General features: G+C 37.6%; 2 protein-coding genes across 3 annotated transcripts in view; both read right to left on the bottom strand.

Annotated features, from left to right (window-relative positions):
- The window catches only part of rap1gapa (RAP1 GTPase activating protein a), a 75508-nt gene extending 67300 nt beyond the window's left edge, over positions 1–8208 (bottom strand). For both annotated transcript variants that reach the window (XM_077569381.1, XM_077569389.1), the window contains exon 1: positions 8108–8208. The gene's annotated coding sequence lies outside the window, so the exon portion shown is untranslated. The remainder of the gene's footprint in view (positions 1–8107) is intronic.
- A 2232-nt stretch (positions 8209–10440) lies between these two features.
- Positions 10441–23052, bottom strand: nt5dc2 (5'-nucleotidase domain containing 2). The gene is made up of 14 exons (XM_077544237.1): positions 22635–23052; positions 20534–20718; positions 20383–20457; positions 20264–20319; positions 19510–19603; positions 18151–18279; positions 16919–16979; positions 16755–16857; positions 16580–16681; positions 15655–15736; positions 15456–15542; positions 14732–14872; positions 14597–14661; positions 10441–12541 (listed from the first exon to the last, which is right to left on the bottom strand). Exons 1-14 carry the CDS (start codon positions 22978–22980, stop codon positions 12280–12282), a joined length of 1788 nt encoding a protein of 595 aa, XP_077400363.1. The 5' UTR covers positions 22981–23052; the 3' UTR covers positions 10441–12279.
- Between the last annotated feature and the right edge of the window lie 1113 nt (positions 23053–24165).

The following is a 24165-nucleotide window of genomic DNA, read 5'->3' as shown; positions in this document are numbered from 1 at the left end:
TGCACTTTGTCTAGTTAGACTATCAAATAATGCTGGCGGGACTTAACTGAAGCTACACAGATTTCTGGTGGGGTTCTAGTACCCGCTAGCCCCTGAGCAGTGCCATCGCTGTTGCGTAAAGGATTAATTTGGGACATTTATTTCCCCAGACGCAACCACAAAGGGAAAGCTTAAAAAGATTTGAATGGACATTTAAAATGTAAAACTAGTTCATTTCTGCATGTACCTTCGTGACAATGAATAAAAAAAAATATGTTACTTCAGACATTAACTGTACAGTAAACATTGTTCATATTTTTTTTTCTTTAGGCCTATTACTAAAATTATGAATGAGGGTCTCTGATGTAAGTTAAACAAACAAGTAATGTAAAACAGTCAGCTGCTCTGTATATTTATCGTTGTGAGCATTAAGGGACTCAAAAAATATTTTTTTTAAATTCATTTTCGGTTTCGGTTAACAGAATCTGTATCGACCTAAAAAAAAAAAAAAAATCAGCTGTTTTGTCACTGGCCTGCACCAACCAAAGAGCTGAATTGTAAAAAGGTGAAACGCACGCCAAGAGCCGCTTTCGGAAGGCTCCTTTTCTCCCTCAATATTTATCCTGCATGGCAATGAACGCACCGCCTATTGCGGCTGTATACTTTCTAAATATTTTCCAGATACTTGAGTGAACAAGAGCGCACACACGAGCGGATATTTGGAGAGTTTGCAGAGGAAAGGCTGAAAGCGTGCAAGCATTCAAAGGGCAATTGTGCTTTGAAGTCAGTAGAAAGGAAGCAGGCCTTCACTCACCTTTTGCTTTCCCCCTGCGTCATTATTAACTCATTCACTGCCATTGACGGCTTTAGACGTCAAAAAATTATTTGAACTATTTCTATTAGTTTAACATTTTTTCTACTTTTGTTAACACAAGTAGAAAAACCTAGAAAAACGTTTTTATTGTATTTCATATAAAATTTGTGATTAATCGTGAGTTAACTATTGAAGTCATGTGATTAATTACAATAAAAAAAAATTAATCAGCTGACAACCTATTTTTTAAATAATCTTTTCTTTTTTGAAATAATCTTTTTTCAAAAAAGAAAAGATTATTAAAAATTAGGACGTCAGGCGATTAATTTTTTTAATGTAATAGTTAACTCATGATTAATCACAAATTTTAGATCTGATCTAAATGTACAATAATTTTTTCCCTAGGTTTTCATACTCTTGTTAACAAAAGTGGGAAAAAATGTTAAACTAATAGAAATAGTTCAAATGAATTTTTGACGTCTATAGCCGTCAATGGCAGTGAATGAGTTAAAAAAAAAAAAAAACTATATTTAGGACTTAGGATCATCAATGGTCATGTCCAGTGCTGCTTACTAATTTGTGTGTGGAAATGACCCCAATTTCACATCGTGTGGACAAACTCTGTATTTAGTTCTCTGGCCCAGCGCCGAAAATGACGGTGTTGAAGAGATGGCTTGTTGCTGAAGCGCGGACCCCCCCCCCCCCCCCGCACCCCCCAACCACCACCACAAACACACTCGCCCCCGTGCACACTATTGCCTTTCACAGGGTCTCATTCCAGAGTCCGCTTTAGATAGCGAGGAAGTACTTAAGAGGATTTTTCAGGGATGTCAACTTTACTGGAGTAAAGTGCTGCATTGAGCTACAAGTTCGATTTATTGTGCGAGCATGCTCGCGACTCAAATCAAGCGTATCTCAAATAATGTTTGCCTGTTGAAATGACTTCCATTCAATTTCCATTATGAATGGCGCATACCATTAATTTTACAGCCTCTCAAAATAAAACAACAGGCATTTTTATGTTTTGAAGAAAAAGAATATCACTCTTTAATATTATGTTATATAAAAACATACACAGTCAAGTGTAAATTTAACTCCCATAGTGTTAAATTTAACACTTTCCCTGAGTTTATATAGTTCTCACCAGTTCCGAATTAAATTTACACTTCCAAAAGTGTAAACAATTTAACTCGAGTGAAATTACAAACCACAACACCCATAAGTGTTATTATTTGACACATAAAAGGGAACTTTTTGCACTTTAAAGTGTTATCAACTTTCACATATCAGTGTTATTTTTTCACATTATCACAGTTATTTTTTAACACTTAAAAGTGTTATTTCCTTTCATTTTTTGGTATAACTCATTCACTGCCATTGACGGCTATAAACGTCAAAAATTCATTTGAAGTATTTCTATTAGTTTAACATTTTGTTCCATTTTTGTTAACAAAAGTAGGAAAACCTAGATTTTTTTGATTGTACATTTAGAACAGATATAAAATTTGTGATTAATCGTGAGTTAACTAGTGAAGTCATGCGATTAATTACAATAATTAAAAATAATTGCCGGTCTCCCCAAATTTTTAATAATCTTTTCTTTTCTTTTTTATTTCATTCGCTGCCATTGACGGCTATAAACGTCAAAATTCATTCTAACTATTTATATTAGTTTAACATTTTTTTCCACTTTTTGTTAACAAGAGTATGAAAACCTAGAATTTGAACAGATATAACATTTGTGATTAATCGTGAATTAACTCGTGATGTCATGCGATTAATTACAATTACAATTTTTAATTGCCTGTCGCCCCTCATTTTTTATTAATTGTTGTTTTATTTTATGAATTTATAGCAGTCACAGTTTTGTTGTCACTTTCAACCACAAAGTGTTATTTTCATTCCTTTCTGTGTTCAATTCTCACAGTTTTAGAGTTACTTCTTGACAAGTTTGTATTTTCCAACCTAAATGGAGACAGTGGGACTCGACCAGCCAAAAGTTATGCTAAAAGAAAAAAAGAAAAACTTTAATGCAAGAAGATAACATGAATGATCCAAAATAACTAGTTTCATTCAAAAGGTTGCAAGTGAGACAGTCAGACATCCCCGATTGTAAATGGACAAACAGACAGATAGATGGATGCAGGGTAATGGCGCCCTCCTGTGGATATAGAAAGTAACTGAAGTGTGTGTGGATAAAAGAGACATTCCTGGAACGAATAAACCATTCTTTCCGTAATTTGAAAGCATCCAAAGGGCAGCAAATGCTAAGGAATTAATACTAATGCCTTACGCATTCTAGATGTCTGTGTAGGTCAAGCAGGAGGCCCCTAGTGGTCAATTGTGTGATTACAAGGATCTGTATAAATAAAGTATCTTTTTAAATGATCCTATGACATTCATATAATTCGGATTATTTTCCTCACTTTTATCTACCTAAACTACAATAATAGGGCTACTTTTCTAATTCCATCTGTTTCCCAAGTACAAGTCATTCATTGCATTTTAATAAGAGAACTCGTTCCCACGTGTATTGCAGTTTGCAACAGTTACTGCATGATGCTGTTAATCATTCCAAACGTAACATGATCTGTATTCTTTTCAAACTACGAGCCCGCAGCATTTTAGTGGCCATATGACATTCATTCCATTTCTTACTAATTCCTTTATTATATTGTGAATGACAAGTTGCAACTAAAAGATCATATTTGCCTCAAAGAGTAATTCAAGGCCATAATGCAATTTCAAGAGATCAAATTGCAAGAGTCGCCATTATTCTCAATGCAGCTACAATAATAGTCATTCTTTGCAGGGGATAAAGATTATGTGCCTGTGAGTATTGTGAGATTGTCTGCCTACAAGCGTTTAAGTTTATGTTCAAATATCCATTGACAACAAGGTTGTATATGTTAATCATTAGCATGGCTGGCGTTTCGTATTATGATTTAGCATTTTGCTAGCTCCAGCATTTTTAAGGCAAAGATGTATGATTGTTTTATAAATACAAAAGGCCCCCAATTATTTTTGATTTTTGACAGTGAATTTGAATTGGACATTTTGCACTCTTCACCTACTGAAAGTTTTTTTCATCAAATTTGTTGTGTGATGTCACACAAACGCGCATGTTAATAAGCGTTACATCAAACACGCACTGTATGTACAGTATAGGTTGCAACCGGAAAGGATATAACTCAATGGCCGACGGTGCAAATGTGGAGCGTGAGAAAGAGAATACATTTCCAAGCCGGGTAACTCATTCCAAAAGCCTTAAAGAGAAGCCACACTTGGGCTCTCTAATCTGTCTGCAGCAGTTTGCATGACGTCCTCAAATCATGAATAATTGAACAGGGAGACAAATTATGAATAACACTTCTGCTAAGTGCTAATAGAATCGGGTCACCCCGAAATATTTGAGTCAACTATTTTCTACAAATAAGTCACATAGATAATGTTATGGAACCTTTTTTTTTTAAATACCAAAAATAGTTAATATTTTTTTTCATGGGGAAAAAAAGTCATATTTTTTTATCAAATGAAATATCTGTAGTCAGGATCAAAATTATTATTTCATGAGAATAAAAATGTTTGTTTTTTTCTTCAATATACAGGGTTGCACAATAACCTTTTTTGTTCTAGGAGCACAGTAGCCTTTAGAGGTGCAGGTAGAAAATTTAGGGGCACACAATCACAAATTAACTTGATTTCCACTCATTTTTACTACACAGTATTACTGATAAGTGATCAGCAATATAAAGCAGAAGTTTGTCAGCCCAAAAAAAAAAATACATATAAATAAATAAATATATGTGCATGTAAATAAATATATATATATATATATATATATATATATATATATATATATATCCAAAAAGAATCATTTAAAAAAAATCTGCAAGTTTAATTGTCCTGTCTCAAATTTTAGAGGGAAAATGCTACCATCTAGGGGCATTCAGGAACCCTGAGATATTCATAATATTATGATCAGTGCAACTAACAACAACTGGGGGAAATAAAACTATTCAAACATAAGTAATTATTTTAACTCATTCACTGCCGTAAATTTGTTTAAAATTTTTTTTATTAAAAATTAGGGGCGACAGGCGACATAACATTTTTAATTGTAATTAATCGCATGACTTCACTAGTTAACTCACGATTAATCACTAATTTTAATCTGTTCTAATTGTACAATAAAAAAATTCTAGGTTTTCATACTCTTGTTAACAAAAGTGGGAAAAATGTTAAACTAATTGAACTAGTTAAAATTAATTTTTGACGTCTATAGCCGTCAATGGCAGTGAATGAGTTAAATTGACAATTTGGAAAATGCACAAACGAGGTGATTTTGATTCAGCATAGGTTTGGTCCATAACATGTAAAAAAATAAAATAAAATTGTTGATCATTGTTTTCCAAAGTAAAAGCCGACAGAAATCAGAGAATATTTACTGAGCAGAGGCTGAAATTTCATTCAAAAGCAGAGGATTCAGAGAATTTGGAGAATTTTAAGTTGAACAAGGTTGTTGATTAATCTTACGATCGATTAGTTGTCGATCATTAATTGTTGCGCGTCAATAAACGTTTGACAAAAAAAAAAAAGTAAGATAGGCCGGTTTATTTATTTATTTATCTTTTGGGTGTGTCATCCACATATGGAAGTATGTACTATTTTAAATAACATTACATAAGAAATTATTATAAATTACTTTGTGGACCTTCAGGGATCAGTTTTAAAATTACTGATCTTGATTATCTCATTTATTATTTCACAGGGTGCACTATCCACAGCCGGTCACACGATCGTGCACCTCTCGAACCGCATCATGGACGAGCTTGCAGGAGGTCACAAGAGTGCAGCGAATTACGGAGTCACGCTGGCATTGTCCTCGTGGCAACTAAGCCGAAGGGTAATCAATATAACCTAAATCATGGGTGGGCAACTTAAAATTTTCATCAGTGCTACCTGGGGCTCACTTAAGATCACACACTTCCTAACCACTTTGGCCACCTGGGGGCAGTCTACTACAAATATACAGATTTACTGTACACGGAGACAGTCTTCATTTTCGCAGTTTGTTGCAGTAATATTAGTCATTTTTTGCTTAGGATGAAGAAGATATGCCTGTGAGTATTGTTACACTGCCTGTCGACTATTGTGTTCAAATATCCGTCGCTTAAAGCCTTAAAACGATTAAAGCTATAAAAACAATTTGGCTGTTTGACACAAAAGCTCTTCAAGACGTGATGTCATCCAACCCCAAATGACTTTTATTTATTTATTTTTTCATCCCTACTCATGTAATGTCATTCCTGACATGATGTGACATCTGATTAATGAGTGCGGCGCAAGTGCCCTGCTGCAGCACACTGGCAAGGCCAATTAGTTGCTGACTCCAGGGCCCTTCACCACCATCATGCTCACGTCGCCTCAAATGGACACTGCGCCACACACAAAGTAAGATACAAAGATTCGATCACATGACAACAGAAAAGCTAACATGATACTTGCGCACACTGCACAGGTGTCAAACTTGAGGACAGGGAGTCAGATTCAACCCGCCATATCATTTTTGTGTAAATTGCATGAGGCTAACACTCACAAACTAAGATTTGTGTAATACTGAAAAGAAGAGAAAGAGATAAAGTTGTATGAGGACAACGGGTTTATTTGCCAAATATTCAACAATCTTGGAACCCTTATATTGTAACTTCCTGTTGAGTGGTAGTTTTATTTTGAAGGAATGTGGAAAGGGAGAACGGCGTATTAGACGGTCAATGGGCTCTTTGCACAAATCCACTACTTCCTGATTGGACAAACTGATTAATCCAGGTGTCTAATGACAACGACAATGGCCAGACACACCTGGATTAATCAATTTGTCCGTTCATGAAAGACAGGAAATGAAGGAGTGGTATTGAGTTCAAGAAGTAGTGTATTTGTGTTAAGAGCCCATTGTCAGTGTATGTGGAGACTAGAGACGTTTGAATGGGTAAAAAAAAAAAAAAAAAACTTCACAGACAACCACTTCCACTGTTAAAAGATATCTAACCCAGTTGAAAGTGGCAACAATGTTAAGAAATGTGCTTCGTAATAGTTTTATGTTGTGATTACATCTGTGTTTCGCTTTATTTGTATGGCGGCAACCTGAACATTTATGACGGCGACATGTTTGTTTTATTTTCGGGCTATCACAGTGTAAGAGGTTTATGTACAAGCCAAAAAAAAAGGGGGAATTAAAAGGAAACTTAAGACCACCAGTAAAGCTTTCATCATTTCAACCAACGCTACAAATGTGTTATCTGTATTTCAGTTTTCCTAACTTTTTGGGGCGTGGCACGAGTCAACCCTCCCCTACTATATAAGAACTTGAGTGTCTTGTTTGCTTTGCTTGTGCACCAAGGTTATTGTAATCAATAAAAACTAACAAAATAACAAAAGCTAAAACTGAAAAAAATGTTGTCAATGAAATAGAACTGTCATATAAGGACTATATGCACTGGACTTTACGACAGTAATCCGACATGCCGTAAAGCGCTGCTACTGGGTTACTATGGCAACTCCCGCATGCATGCTTGAGATTTGCTCTAGTAACTCAGTCGTGAGGTTGTCAGGAGACCCGAGGAAGGATCAAAGAAAGGAAAGAAAAGTGAAATCCAGCACCGACCAGACATCACCGGGTAACATCCAGAATCATTCACCAACCCCGGAAACATCTGAATTCCAACAAATTAGGGAGACCTCAAGAGACCAAAGGAAAGACTGAGGAAAGGAAGGGAAGAAGGACTACTGCCGTTACCGTTGTTGCTGTATTATATTGAGTTACATACAGTGCTAGTGTTACTGTTCAATGATACGACTCCTGTAGTGATAGTCACATTAACCTGGGCGTTATTTTATTTTGAAATGGCTTGGTCAGAACCAACAAAAAGCCAAAAAAATGGTCAAATAACACCCAGGGGTTAATATGTACTACAAGCAGCATTCAAGCTAGGAGCGCCCCTGCAAAAGCACACGCGGCACATGTGGTCAGCACGAGCTTGTTCTCGCACCGCATCATCACCAATAAAAACGGGCAGGAAAATACGCAGCAGTGATGTAAGCTCTTGGTGGCAGAAACAGGTCACGCAAGTAATTAGTTACTTCATGCGGAGAGATTTGCATTCATTATTAATAAGCGCCCAAGTCCTTTTGTGAAAAATTGCCTGCGAAACGACAGCGAGATTCCAGCGCCGCACACCAATTTCCGCTAATATGCTTTGTGAGCAAAAGCAAAAGCGAGTGACATGAAGTAGAGCAGCATGCAGAGAACGTTACCTTTTGCGGCTGTCTGCTTGCAGGCGGATGCTGAAGTGAAGGAGTTTCGTTGTGCGGAGTGGAGCGGCGAGAGATGCTGCGCTGCTTAGCAACCACACGACCAATCAGGTATGAGAACAAAAAGCGCCCCAGCGTACACGTCACGTGGAATGACAACCAAACCTAAACTTGAAGCAGAAACTAAATTTGTTGTAAACAGCACAAAACAAACGGGGACCGTTATCTGTACTAATGTACTTTCTCTTTTCTATAACACACAGAGCACGGTGTGATATTTTATATACATATCTGACATCACGGGATCGCGAGTCCGCCCCTCATGTTGGGTCAACTTTGCTTCTGTTGTCTTTACACCGAATGTTCTTTTGTTATTGATGACGTTACTTGTGTAAGCAATGCGGAAGATTGAGCTCAACATTTTTTGCAGCGTTGAAACGTTTGGTTCGTGGAATCGATTGGATTACAAACATTTGCCCGGACCGGACAACGTGGCAATGTATGCTCTAAGGTAGGATGGCTTGGCTCTCAAAACACGGACATTCTTGCGTCTTCTGTACTTTCGGATTTTTTTGGTTGCTTTGTGCATTTATCACTTGTGAATTAGAGGTGAAGAATTATTTTTAAACCAAGTTAGCTAGTTCGCCGAAGCCGCTAGCTACTAGCGCTAGCATGTTACAACAAAAACAGCATTGTTGATTCATCACTTATTTTCATACACTTTAACGACAATTTCAACTTTTGGACTGCTGGGAAAGGAAAATAAGAGACCTTAAGGAGAAATCGAACATCTTGACCACAAATCTATTTTTAGCGAGAGCTAGCCACGGCTAGCGGCTCACATATCATGGTCGCATTATGGTAAAAGCATTTTTACCTTCTTACAATGATGACACTTACCTTAATCAAAATGGTCAGAACACACTTTGGTAGACTTTTGTCGGCTGGAAATCCTTTTGATGTATCTTTGTAATTGCGAACACTTTGTCGTTCCCATTCGACATTCCATGGACCGGTGTCCACCGGCACGCAATGTGGGCCAAATGACGGCATGTGAATACTATCTAGAAGTTTCATTTCACATCTTTGTTCGCCCAATTTTGCACCCGTGTGCCATTTTGAAGCGGTTTGTGAAAATCTGGGATGAATGAACAAAACGAATGAATCAAAGTAACTTGTAGTAAGCAACATGAGCGCTCCTCAGCATTTGCTTGCGTTGTCTCGCTGGCTGTTTGCCCCACCAAAGGCGTGCTGGGTCGAATACTATATATTGCATAGTGATAAACCGATATGGGGTTTTCAGGGCCGATTACCAATACCGATTATTAGTAGTCAAGGAGACCGTTAACCGATATTTCAAGCTGATATTCATTTGCCGTAAAATAATAATAGCGTAAAAATATATATATATATTTTTTTATTTTAAATATGTAAAGAATTGACAAGCATTGTTTACATTTTTTAACAAAAACTGCAGGAAGCCTCCAGGGTCATCATCATGTGTTAAGCTAAATTAAAAACTAAGCAAGTAAGTAGTTCACTAAAGTTTTCTACCATAAAAAAAAGTTTTCTAAAATGTCAACATAATTTTTTTTTAAATTATTTAAATTTTTCAACAACAAAAAAAAAAAGTGTAGGGAATTCCGAGTGTCTGCATCATTTTTATAAAGGGGAAAATTAAATAAATCCATAAATGAAAAGTTCCCTGCATCTCACTGAGAGATAAATATATGCGAATGTCGCTAATTTGGGGTTTTCGTCAAGGTTTATAAAAGGTTTCAGAAGATCTTCGCAGAAAAATTGTCTGAATATGAAAATGTTTTTGCGACAAGTAAAAACTGTCTGTGAACATCTTACAAATCCTGATTGAAACCCTAAATTCGCTACGTTCGCAAGAATTCACCGCTCAGTGAGATACCAGCGTTATCGGCCGATGCAGATATTTGTCAAAATGGAAATATCGGCACCGATAATCAGTCCATCCCTACTGTTGCGTCACAGTTTTTAATGTGATTTTGTACCTTTTAAACATAAATCCCTGCAGTTGACCAACCGGCTGTCTGTAGCAGGTGTATTGATCAGGAATATGAATTAGGCAAAATCAACCCATTTTTTTCATATCAGGTGGCGGCCATTTTGCCACTTGCTGTCGACAGGAAACAACATCACAATGCCTAAGCAGGGCTCAGCTTGCGAAGGTCACATGACCAAACCCAGGAAAGCGGTGAGCCGTGAAAAAATAACATTAAAGGTATATTCATTGCTGTCAATAGTCCAAATTTGCCTCATTCTGTATTTAAGTTTAAAATAATGAATGCACACATTTGACAGTAAAATCTTGTTTGTGTTGAGACATTTTATTGAAACGTACATTCATGAGATATATTGCCACTGAATTCAGTCGTTAAAACTCAAATGTAAGTAAACATGAAAACAGCAACCACTTGATGCTGATAATTTGAGACGATTTCAAAGCGTAGCAGGCGTCTTTGGTGGGGCGTCAACACGAATCCACTTGTTTGTTTCTTTACCGATTTATAGCGGTAGTTGCTTTTCTATTTCCGGACTGAAGCAATGCCAGCATTACATTACAACACACAACGATTGGACTTTGTGATAAAGAGACATTCGGATTTTGCCATGAACAAACCAACCTGGCTTGCTTGACCACAAAACCATACCGACATGATTATCCACAAATATTATGTTTACGTTCTACAAATAACCATCAAGGCCACACTAAAAAGTTGCACTATGAGAAAAAAGTTGTAATCTTTTTCGAAAAGACAACTGCTCTTGTAAGATTACAATTTTACACTCGTACGCGCTGCCTTGAGATACGAGTTTAATCCCACCCCCCCAAAAAAGGAAAAAAAGAAAAGTAGTTTTGTTCTCTGCAGAGAAAAATTATGATCATGAAACACGACTGTACCCAATGTTTTGTCTTCCCTCCTTTGGTGGGATTTGAGCTTGAATGGTGCATTTGCACCACCAACCGATATTGTCCTTCCACTGCAAGCAAATCAACATGACTGGATGATGGCCGGATGTTATGTTATGTTATTTCTGGCGCCACCTAACAGAGGAGCTCATGTCATTTTGCTAGTATATGAAGGCAAAAAATATATATATATCAGGGATGTGATTTGACCAAAGTGAAATTATCTGAAAATTTAGCCGGGGGTCTGGGGGCCGCTGGCAGGGCAGTGCCCTGGTGGGGGGGACACGGGGCGGCTAAGCCCCCCGGAGCTCATGGGTTTTCCGTGTTTTTAAGTACTTTCAATGCACTCACATGACAAAGAAATAGACAAAACAACAGCATAAATTTTCAATGTATATTGAACTATCCCATATAAAATGGCAACATTTTTTAGTTTAGTTTTTATTTTTAACATTTAGTCAACTCAAAATCAGTCACATTCAAAAACATTGGTCTGTCTTTGCTTTTAAAAACTATCACTGAGAATATCATCATATCTAACTAATGTGATTACTAAGTTAACACATAAATAATGTTGAAGAGTTCAAATTTCATGAACAAATAATTGTATCATGACCAAATGAAAAGTAACTCATATTAGAGCATACCACAAATGTCTTTGTTATAGCAGAAGATGTTATCTGTCGGAGTCATGTGCATACACAATGAACTACAAAAAAAATAAAAATAAAATAAAAAAAAAATTTTGGGGGGGGGGGGGATAAAAAAAAGCGGAATTCCGCGAATTAGCGGAAAAATCACATCCCTGATATATATCTAAAAATAATTTGGCCAGGTGGCAGCACGAAAAACTCGCAAATCAAGGCACTCGTACCTCAAGGCAACACTGCCTTCCAATTTTGCGTGTGGTCGTCATACTCTTCTTAATTTCCCCCATTTGGTTTCCTTCATGTAAAAATTACAAAAACAAACTAGATGTAAACGGCGCCTGCCTGAGGTGAAAAAGTGAACTGCACGTGCGTACACTAGTTCATTGTCACACCTAAACAGGAAAAGCTAATTGTGCGTGTTTAGTTGTTTTTGTTTTGTTTTTAAGCTGCTCAAGCATTTTCCTTTCTGTAGCCCATTTTGAATCTACTTCTTTGGCTAAACTGGTCATCACTATGTACAATTTTGTGCCGCCTACCTGCACTCAAACATGTCGGCGTCGTAGAAGGCGATAAAATCCATGCGCTCAACGAATTTGAGCCATCTCCTCCAGAAAAGGCGTTTTCATGCATCCGGTGCAGAGCTGGTCCATCCACAGCGGCGCCTCGTGCTGCAGAGGGGTGCGGCGCGGGTAGAAGGTGTGCGAGAGGTCGTAGTTGAGAAGGCAGCTGAGGGAGGCCATGTAGAGGTCGGAGAAGCGAGACAGCCGGCGGGAGAAGTACGTGGGGTTGTGGCACGTTCGGAAGATGCTGCCGAACTGAGGGTTGAACAAGTTCTTCGTCATCACCCTGGAGGGAAAAAAAAGTCACGTGATTGATCAAGCAGAATGTGTGTCAGTTGTGTGTTTTTGTTTAAAAATGTATTGCGATTCAGTTACTGCAACAGGTCGGAAAATCAGGAAAAAGACGATGCGTGCGTGTTTGTTTGGCCACACCCATCAAGTGGTAAGTTCAACTGTACACGACTGGTCTCTAGTTGGTTCCAATGTGATCGGCAATGAAAGGATTGACATAAGCCGATCACGTACTTTTCCACGGAAATCGGCCAATCACGATCAGGTGCCAATCAATCGGAACACGGCTACCAATTACTTTAGCTTTGTTTTATTTTTGTAATTTATTTATTTTAGGGGTGTCAAAATTAGTGCGTAAAATTGAGTTAATTTAAAGTTCCTTTAATGCCAAACATTTTTTTTTTTTTAAAGGTACAATTAATGACCGGCCCTTACTTGGAAAGTCTGTACTGGGGCAATTCCAGTCACAACGCAGCAGACGCGTCCACGTCAAAATTTAGCAGTAGTAAATTTAATAATAAATAATGCATATACTTGTGGAGGCTGGGGTCACGTTGTATTTTACAGTTTTTAAATATGTACTAATTTTCACAAGGTTACTTCATGTTAAAGATTAGGTAGCTCTTAATATGAAAAGAAAAATGCATTGCATTGCATAGCTGTCACCAACGTCTGACAACTGCAATTATGCCATCTAGTGGCAGAAAAATGACAAACACAAATCAATATCACACTCGTTTTTTTACCGTACAGTACATCTTTTTAATTTTAACTCAATTTTATGAATGATGAAATTACTGTATAAATGACTATAAAAGTCAGCCATATTTCTATTAGTTTCACATTTTTCCCCGCTTGTATGTTAACAAGAGTATGAAAACTTAGAAAAAAATTTGTCATGCGAATTTTAATCGCCTGACACCCCTAATTTATTTATTTTGTCAATAATTTAGCCTGTGTGTTCCACCACCAAATCTATATTCCATCAACATATATGTACTGCCCCCCCTGGTGGCCAAGGCGTGCCTACCAGAAGGAACAGCACAATGTCCACTGAATTAATTTTAAATATTCTGTTTCTTTATGTTATTTCTACATGTTCTTATAAAGTACAATACTGTACTAGAGACATTTTTTCTTACAAAAATAAATAAATATTTTTGTTTTGGGCTGGAACTGATGAAAGTTTTTTTCCCATTCATTTCAATGGTGAAACATGATTTGAGTCATGAGCATGGTCATGGAATGAATGAAACTCATAAGTGTCCAATGTTTACAAAACACTACAGACACTTATGTTCATGCTTTATGGTTATGTACTCCGGTTATGTATTTCTGGACTAAAGTCTTAGAAAAACTTTCCGCTATTTTGGACTGTAGGATACCTTTATCTCCAAACTTGTGTTTGCTCGGTGACCTAACAACAACTGACTTACCACATAAACAATTTCAATCTACACTTACAGCCCTTACTATCGCAAAAAAAACAATTCTTGTTAATTGGAAAAATAAACAAACTCTGAATATCGACCAATGGTCTAACCTTCTCATAAATCACATTTTAATGGAAAAATATCTGCCTCAAATAAAAACCAAATATCAAAATTTATAGAAACATGGTCTACGTATATAGAATATTTTAACCTAATTCTGGTTACTTAATTCTGTCTGTTAGCGAAAGCTACCACATCGTGATAACTTACATTGATCTTTCTGCATTTGGCAATTTATTATTATATTATATTATTAGTATGGGATTTTTTTTTAATAGGCTTTAGGTGAACTGATGAATACACACACGCACATACAAAAAATATCTATATATCTATATATATATATATATATTTTTTTTTATTATTATTATTTTTTTAATAAAAAAAAAGGAGAGTAATGATGATGTCAAATCGAATGAACAATACTGAGCTTTCCTGGAAAAAAAAGAAAAAAAGAAAAAGGAAAAAAGAATGAAACTCATAAGTCAAGGAAGATAGTAACTGAAGTGAATGTGACGACTTTGAACGGGCTGCTTGAAGGGCGTCAAGTCACCCACCTGAGTTCTTCTCTCTCCTTCTGCCACTCGTCAAGCACCTGTTTGGAGTCCGGGTCACGGTGCGTCTGCGGAATCACAAAAGTGTCAGGACAATAGCCGAGTATATCGGCGTTGCGTTGGACGTGAAAGTCTTACCTGCAACCGTTCCATCAGGCCGGTGAGGGCTTGCAGCCAAGTGAGGCTGACCGTGTAGCGGTCCGTGCTCACCACTTTGGTTTCGTGCTCCAGTTCGGGTACGATGGCGCCAGTGCGCCAACCGTGTCGTAGCGTCAGGTCCTGCCGGCAAGAAAGATTACCTTGGCACAGTAGAATGAACATCTGCTCTACATCCATCCAAGTTTGCACAAATGAAAACCTGAAATGTGGCAACCAACATTTTTACCGCCGCTACAACATTGTGCAACAAGCACGGCCACCTAGTGGTGAATCTTTGCCTAAGACTAAAACTCAGGTAGTAGTCAATTTTATTTTTGCACTTTTCTTAATTTATTACAAATGAATCCTAAACGGGATTGAGTTGTTGTTTTTTTTACTTAAATTCTGCATTGCAAAGTGACTTTTCTGACTTTTGTCAGAAATAAACAAAAGGTTTTTCTTTTCTTTTTTTAATTTAAATCTGTCAATGGTTTAATTTAAATTCTATGTATCAAATGTATTAGTGGTTTTGGTTACTTGATACGGGTGAGTAGTGAAAAACAAAAATCCCCATTTTGGTTTGGTGGTGATTTTTCTAATGTGAAATACAAACAGTACTGGCTGAACACGTACTTAGTGATGATGGCAAATAAAAAGCGAATAGAGCAGAAGGCGACAACGGCATGAAGCCATCTCAAGATGGCCGTCAGCCTTTGATACTCACAGCCAAGTCGCTATAAAGATGGTCTCCAAAGTAAAGCACCTTCGATCCTCGCCAGCCCGTCAACCTGAGAAAGTCAAACAGGTTTCCCTGCCACACAAGACAAACACGCACATGCCAGTGAGTTTGTGATGGATGCGGAAACGCCGCCTCGGCTGATGACGGCCTCCCACGTGCTGTTTGTGCAATGTTGAGCACTGACCTGTTTGTAGATGTGGCCTTTGTCTAAACTGCTGATCTTTTCCCAGCGAAGGTCCCCGTTTCCGTCCACATGCTGGAAGGGTCTGCAATAGACACTTTCAACATTAACGCTAACCTTCTATTACTTGGAAAGAGATCGAAAGCTCTTCTTTTTTTTTTTTTTTGCGGATCAGTTTTGCAAATCAATGGCTTCATTTGAGGAGCAACTTTATAACTGAGTAGCAATTTTATTTTTATTTTTTTTGCAGGTTAATGCCAGTGAACTGAAGCAAGGGTTTTATTAAACAATAAAAATGTGACAACATAATGAATGAACCATTGTTTTTCTAGAATCAACATTTTTTGCTTCTTAAATTCACATAGTATATAGCAGCAAACTTTATTTTGTTGTCTAGAAATAAAGCTTGATAGATTTTTTTAAAAAAAAGTTCTGCTTTAATCTAATTTTCGAACATAAAATATATTCTGAATTATTTATTTATTTGATTGATGGACGTAGCTAGGGCTGCTCGATTATGAAGAAAATATTAATCACGATTCATTTGGTAATAACTGAAATCACGATTAGGACAATCATTTGTTTTTTGCTACAAATTAAGAAAATGTTTAAACATGTAAAAAAAATATTAAGACAAGTAAAAATATTTGAAACACTATAATTACACAAGTTCCTTTTGGACCAAACAATATTTATTAAATTAGTTATTTTAAAATAAAATAAAAAGGTGCAAAATATATAAAATTTAAACAACTCAGAATTAGTATTAATAATATTTTATTTTTGTTTATGATTATGCCAATTTTGTAATTGTGAAGTGTAATAATTGAAATTGTAATTGAATTTTGATGAATTGCACAGCCCTAAATGTAGCTAAAATAATTTAAAACGCACCAAAAAATAATCCTTAGGACATGTCGGTACATACTTGACGCAGTCGGTGAAGAAGTGCGGCTTGTCCGCCTGCACGATGATGACGTCAAAAAAGTCTCTCCACTCTTTGCCCACCATGTGCGTCATGCCTTTATCCCTACACACAAAAGTGAGTGCAGCACTTCAAATACCTGCAAGCCCAAAACCTTGGCGGCCGCAACAACACTTACACAAAGCTGAAGGGACTGTTGGTGATGAGGAAAAGTTTCTTTCCATGACCGACAAGTCGTTGCAAGACGGCGTCCGTCTCTTCGCCTCTCATAATGAACTTGTCTAGACGCAAAGAAGACAACTCGCACACAAATTCGGCCTTGTCCCGATTTGAAAATCTTACCAAGGTCTTGCATGATCCACTTGTACATGAAGCCTTTGAGGTGGACCATGCCGATCGCTTCCTGAAAGTCACAAAGGGAAAATATTCTCTAGGTGGCTCGCTGCTTGTAAATCTTTGAAAAAGCGGCATACACCTCGGCCTGGTACACAATTCAGTGTTTCCCACACCATGTTAATACTTGGGCGGGCCACCCAATTAAACTGGCCGCCACCTAAGAAGTTTGCAATTTTTTTTAAATATAAAAATACATATATTAAAAAAAAACGTGTCACAACCGGACATACCGTATATAACGTTAGATATGACAGCCTTACTTTATTCATATTTAATACAAAATAAGTGCAAAAAATATGGTGTCACTGAGTAATGTTATTTTTAGAAAATTCACTAGAATGCATGATATGAAGTGAAAAATTGCCCAATTTTTTTTAGCACCTTTCAAACCATAATGAATCCACCAACCCAAGTATATTTCAAATCAGTGGGAAACACTGCAATAAGATTCAGCACAAATGTCTTGATGTATCTAGCCGGCCTTAGCGGTGTTTCCCTGCAAGTGCATTGTCAGCCAAGGCCGAGAGTTATTATTCTTTGCTCAACCAGGTTGTTTCACGCGTGTGCTTCCAGCTGAGGAATGACAAAGCACTGTTTCTCCACAACTCTCAGTAGGAGTCGAAGGCCTACAAACATGAACGTGGCAAGCAGCTCAAGCTACAACGCCAACCACTGAGGAGATACAGTGATACCTTCAGATAATAATTTAAGCTGTACACTGATGACTTTACATTTGAGTAAAATACTGTACAAATACTGTATGTGAGGGATTGAATCACTATTGGGGGATACTTGAGTCTAAATATTACATAATTTTGACAACAGTGGAAATGAATATGGATCTAAGAAGCTCTTATCATATTATTCAAAGAAGAAAAAAAGGTCTGCTCAATGATTATTGAGTAGCAACAAGAACAAACCTTTGAAAACGGCTTTCAAAGTGCACTGACAAAATCATCTATACGACCTTTCATCCCATCTCTCATCAGATCAGATATACGTACTTTCAGATCAATAAAGTTTTTTTTTTAACTAAACATCTGCTATTGATCGAGCTAAAAGCAAACATACATTTTGTTTGATATTTGTTGTCAACTGACTACAGGTTTTCATAGAAATTCACCATTGCAGATAGATTTTACACTCTAGTAAATTGGAATATTAACGGTCATACTTACCGAGACATCTTTGGAGAGGTGAACTGGATCGTAATCAATGTCGTTGGTGACGAAGTAATCATTTGCCACAGCCAAGAGGGTCATCTCAGGGATGGAGAAGATGTCCATGAACTGTTTCACCTTCGGGCCCTGTTGCAAAGTACAACATTTAGGAAAAGCTCTCAACATTTGCAGACAGATTTGATTAATTCATTGGATATAATTTCAACGTTCATCATGGCATGGCAAACACGGGGCCGACCATTTGAGTGCGTGAAGGGATTAGTAGATGAAGCTCGAAAGCGTTTTGGCATTCCAAACATCAGCGTGAGCTTCCTCTAATGAGCAACTGGGATAAACAAAGCTTTGTGATGCCAGAGAGGGAAAAATCCGATGTAAAATCTCATTATTTTCTTCCTCATGCTCGATGATGACAAAGACCCAAACGAGATTACAAAACACAAGCATGTCGTTTTACGTAAGCATACAACAATATATTTATATAATCCTTATGACATCAGAGTTTGGGATTAAAAATGATTTTAAACAGTTCCTTGAGAGTAACTCAAAACACTTAGATCTCAAATTATCTTTTTACATTGACATAAATGGAAATGCTATTAATCTGTTCCAGCCCCCCCCCCCCCCCCCAATTATATATATATATTTTAAATAGCGCTCTGTAAAATTGTACTTTATACTGTACAAAACAAACAGTAATGGTATGATTAATAAAATGTAAAGAAACAGTTTGATATTTTTTGTCACATTTTTTGGGCTTCTATCAATTTTTTATTTTGTTTTACAATACATGCCTTGGCCACTGGGGGCAGTATGAGAAAATTGGAGCTGGTCAAAACTCCTCAGTAAGATGCAGTAATATATTAGTAGTTCTTCACAGATGATAAGTATATGTTCTATAAATAAAATTATTATTATTGTTACATGTTACTCCACTGTTTGTGTTGAAATATCCATAACCATAAAACGGATGCTATTTGGCAGCCTGTCTATTGTGTTTTGCATTGTTTGTTAGGATTAAGCTAAACTGATGTATCAAAAGCCAAGTTAGGTGGTTGTTTGAATAACACAATGTTGTAATTCTTTGTTTTATGTTTAGTTTTAGAGTGGGAGTCAATTAGGAGTAGTAATTTAAGAAAAAACAGCTTGAAGCCATTTTTGTTTTTAAGAAGAACTGTCTGCCAAACTGCTGCTTGTTGTGAAAATATTCGAGCTGAGTTCACAGCCACCATACTATACTCATTTGCCTGCTCACAAACCGAAGCAAAAATCATCTTAACCACGACTTGTATTTCAAAAACGCGCAAGACGGGTCACTGGTCTCTCAAGGTGCCGCTGTATTGCAAAACGTATATTCACTTTTCCGTAGAAGCCGCTATCCAGTTGCAGAGGGATGTGGTAAGTTCCCCCGTAGAGCTTGAGGACCTCCTCGTCTGGCACTGGCCTCAGACCCCTAAAATCAAAGATGAAAAGTGTCAACTAAAATACAAACTCTCCCAAAAGTCACCGTACACTTCTTTTGTACTGTTTCATTGTAGGGATCATTCGGACAAATATGAGGCCATCAGCATTTGACAGCTTTACTCTTTCCTAAGCATGTCACCCTTTTTCCCGTAGCATTGCAAAATGCCACCTGGCAAGAAGTTTTTATGTTCAGTGCTAGTTTGCGAAGAATTATGGCCGTCACGCGTAGTACAATTTATGCTATCCATAGCAAGTTTCTCAAAAACGGCCCTCCTCTTGACAAACACGCAACAAAAGGCCTGCTCTTCCCACAACTGATGACAAACAGCGAACTCCTAGAGCAGGCGTTTCCGCAAAGCCAGGGACAGCCTATCTGGAGGGCTGCACTGGAACTCCGCAGCAACCAAATTTTGATTCAGAAGATATTTTGGCGAGCAATAAATCTTTAGCCATATGGTTTTTAGACCACCTGAAGTCAATACGGGTAAAGGTTTATCTCTTGCCGAAGCATCTGGATCGAGCTTTTGAGGCCGGGCTCCAGCTGACACCTCTGGATAAACTCCGTGGCTTTGCGCCGACGCCTGCTCTAGAAGTTCAGCGTTTTCATCAGTGGTGCATAATGTTAGCAAAAGCAACAGCAAATCCTCACCTGTATACTGTTCCTGACTGAATGTAATGGAAGGCGTCTATCTTCATCAGGAGACCCTAAAAAGGGGAGAAGCATTTTCACCTAAAGATTCTGCCTCAGGGAACTGTACGATCATTTACCTTTTGGATATCGTAGTGAAGCCCCCGAGCTGCAAAGTTGGGAATGTAATCGTACTTGAGGATTCCATCGGGGTACTGCGGAGCGGGAGGACAAAACGGAAATTCACGCGAGATGGCTTATCTAAAATTGCGTCTCCAAAGTGGCACAAACCTTGAAGTTCTCGATGAGGAACTCCCTGGCCTTGTTGTAAATCATGGTGTCGAGCGCATTGGAATACAGAGCCAGCGTGTAGTCGTAGTCAAAGCCGTAGATGTCCACCTCGGCCAAGCTGACCTCGTTGTTGGCGTAGATGGCCGACGAGTTGAGGGACTTGCATGCGCCCGGTGGAATTAACTCTGACCACGAAAATAAAAACAAGGTCAGGAGGAAGCATGCATATATCTTTATGCATATATATATATATATATATATATATATATATATATATATATACATATATATATATATATATATATATATATATATACATATATATATATATATATATATATATATATATATATATATATATACATACACACAAAAGTACAGAAAATTTCCTTCTGAGATAAAGCTGGTAATATACTGTATATATATATATTTTTTTTTTTTAACACAGACACACACCAAATTGATACATGCCACATAGAAGCTATATCAAATATACAGTGTATATTTATGTAAAATACAATTCTATATTGAAAAACAAAATGTGCAGTTTGTCCATATTATCCATTAAAAAAAGTGCTTGCCTACCTCCACATTCAAAAAATAAAAATTGTTTATTTCAATATCATTGTATTTCCACTCGGTTTTATTATCATTTCAAGGCCAAGCTTGAACTAACACAAGGAGAAAGCTGCAGCGCACTGAAAAAAGAAACAGTTTTTATCAGGCTAGAATGTCAAAACTTGTGAAGGAAATAGGAAACCAACGGCACCCAATGGGGGACCCGGCTGACTTCAATTTTGGACAGCCTGGCAAAATGTCAGGAAGTTGCGTAATGTGCACTTCTCAAATGATTTCATCTGTGGCGCGTCCAGAAAAACGAGATCCCATCAGCGTCATCTAGATTTGTGTTTGTTTATCACAGAGACGGCGCCCAACATCCTACAGATTGACAATCAGCATTTGCGCTCTTGTATTTGCACAGGAACACAGGAAAACGGATTATGAAACTTGTCACTTGTGTATTTATTTAGAAAAATGAATATGAATTGTTTTATAATCAAAATAAACAATTTTATATATTTTACATACAAAACTCATTAAATCTCTGTCCTGACTACCCTTGACAAGAATATTTGACCATGTTTAAGTGCTGTTGGACAATATGCATGCACAATTTTGCAGACTAGTAGAACAACTACGTTTTACTAGTAGTACAAGTGGCGACATAAAATTCCACTAGTTAACATCTAACGCTTCATGCAAATGTCTACTAGTGCGGTTTTGCCTCACTAGTAATGTCGTTGTCAATCTAATATTCCAAAATGGCGCTACTAGTGTGTAGTAATGTCACACATTATCTTTTACAAGCTACATGAAGTCGCACACTAGTAGTTTTATGGAAAGCTCTGCAATTGTACTCAAGTGAGAGCACTGGAACGTCATCATATGACTAGAAAGTAGTCCTCCAAAATCCAAACAATTACAGTAAAGGTACTTGAGTATGAGTATGTGTGTGTGTTTGGGGGGGGCAATTTCTGATTTAAGCTTCTTTTTTTGTTGTTTTAATCAGCATGAATAACATCTACACATGAATGTAAAAATAGTAATGTTCAACATTCAATGCACTTGGAGAACAACTTTGTCTACTACCAGGTGACGTTTGTTCCACGATATATATATATATATATATATATAAATATATATATATATATATATATATATATATGACATTTCTGCAGTCTGCACACCAGTGGAAGTAGAAGTGAAGCGCTAGATGTTAATTAGTAGAGATTTGTACCATTACTATTAGTATTATGTTTACTGGTTCGGTGCAATATTTTACTATTGGTGAGGACCATAAGCTATACAGTATAACAAGGCCATCGAGTAAAAATGCTTATAAGCTTCCACTGGCCGTGTTTTTGCTAGCATATGTTTTGGAAACAGAAGTTGTTGGTGGTTCAGGTTTTATTTTTCACCGTCTAAGTTCCAACACACTAAATCAAACGCCACGCGAGAGGTTTAAGTGGCAAGAGACGAACAACAGACGAAGGTTATTTCTAGAGATGATAAATCTGAACTCGTTTTTTATTCTACTGACCGTGGACCATCCGTCTTAGGTCAGCGTAGCGAGCCCACAAGTAGGTTTTCTGGTCCACTTGGGGAGCCGCGGTGGCAGTGGACGTGGACGCCCGCCTCCTCGCGCCAGTCACGCCGGGCGCGCCCGCCGGCTCCTCGGCTCGCTGTCCGGCCGCCGTGGGGGGCTCGTGGGGAGGCTCGCTACACGGCTGCACGTCGCCCCTCGGCCCGCGGGAGGAGCAACTACTTCGCTCTTTTGTGCCGTCGTGGCCGCGTAAAGTGACGCAGCAGGCGCGGTTGACTTGTTTTCGGCTTCCTCCGCTCCAGAGGCTGCGGGTCAGCGGCGTGGCCGCGATTTTCAGCGACATTGCAGCGCCTAGAAATGTGTTTAAGCCGATTGAGCGTCAACAACAGGCAAAGCCAGTAAAGACACTCGTACTCGTGCCCTGCTTATAAACGAGCACGCCCCCGAAATGCAAAAGAGGGCGGGACGACTGTTTGAACAGCCAATCATCAACACAAAGGTACATTTCCATTGGACCTGGCTGGACAGTTGTTTACCCGAGAAGTGGTGGGAATTAACGACGTACACATACTTCATTACCTTTCCGTAATGAAATAAAAACAAACTGTTCCAAATTCCAATGTTGGAGAAAGTAATTTTGTTCCCTCCTTGAAGAATAATTAGCATTTGCTATGATTTTTTTTTTTAAGTTTTAAAATTGTGCTAAATAAACAAACCAACAAGTCTTGATCATGCTTGGTGGAACGAATTAAATATCAGAGCTACTGTATACACCAGATTTCTAGGTCTAGATTTCTTCAGAGTATTTTTTCTCAGGAAAAAAATATCAACGGTGGCAAAAATAATTATACTTTGCTGTTTCTGTATTCTAACATACTGTGCTGCTTGGAGGCACGAGTGCCTTAATTGACTAGTTTTTGGAGATACACGCTTGTTCGATTAAAAAAATTCCTCATGAGCAAAGCTTTAAGGTCGGAATTTCATCTTCGCGGGTTACGCAGAGAGCAAATGTTACAAAACTGTGTTTTTGCACACAAATAAATAAATAATAACAAATAAAAATAAAATAGTGTAAGTGCAATTTTTCATCTGAAAAATAAAACCGCATTAAAATGATAATTTTTGTGCTTTTGGGGACTCTGGTATACAGAGTAATTACATCATTTCATTAATTTCAGTGGGCAAAGATGATTTATATTTATACAGTACAGGCCAAAAGTTTGGACACCCCTTTTCATTCACTACATGCTTTATTTCCATGACTATGTACATTGTAGATGTCTTCACCGATGGTAAAAAATAAAAATAATAAAAAAATGACAACTAGCGAACACATTTGGAGTTATGTAAAATAATATATGTATTAATAAATAGCCACCTTTTTGCACATGCTTGGCATTCTCTCATTGAGCTTCAAAAGGTAGTCACCTGAAAGGGTTTTCCAACCGTCTTTAAGGAAGTTCCCAGAGGTAAGAATGTCAATGTCAAGAGTATGCAAAAAAAGTAAACAGAGCAAAAGATAGCTATT

This window comes from Vanacampus margaritifer, chromosome 1 (genome assembly GCF_051991255.1).
Source record: "Vanacampus margaritifer isolate UIUO_Vmar chromosome 1, RoL_Vmar_1.0, whole genome shotgun sequence".
Lineage (NCBI taxonomy): Eukaryota > Metazoa > Chordata > Actinopteri > Syngnathiformes > Syngnathidae > Vanacampus > Vanacampus margaritifer.
Note: the sequence above shows the minus strand (reverse complement) of the source record. Positions and strands in the feature narration are given on the sequence as shown.

What these genes read in the sequence shown, in the direction of transcription:
- nt5dc2 (XM_077544237.1), bottom strand. Translation starts at nt 22,980, where the DNA reads ATGTCGCTGAAAATCGCGGCCACGCCGCTGACCCGCAGCCTCTGGAGC. An exon ending in CCTAAGACGGATGGTCCACG is followed by an intron (nt 20,719 to 22,634) that starts GTCAGTAGAATA and finishes TTTCGTGGTCAG; the next exon opens with AGTTAATTCCACCGGGCGCA. An exon ending in TTCACTACGATATCCAAAAG is followed by an intron (nt 20,320 to 20,382) that starts GTAAATGATCGT and finishes TCCCCTTTTTAG; the next exon opens with GGTCTCCTGATGAAGATAGA.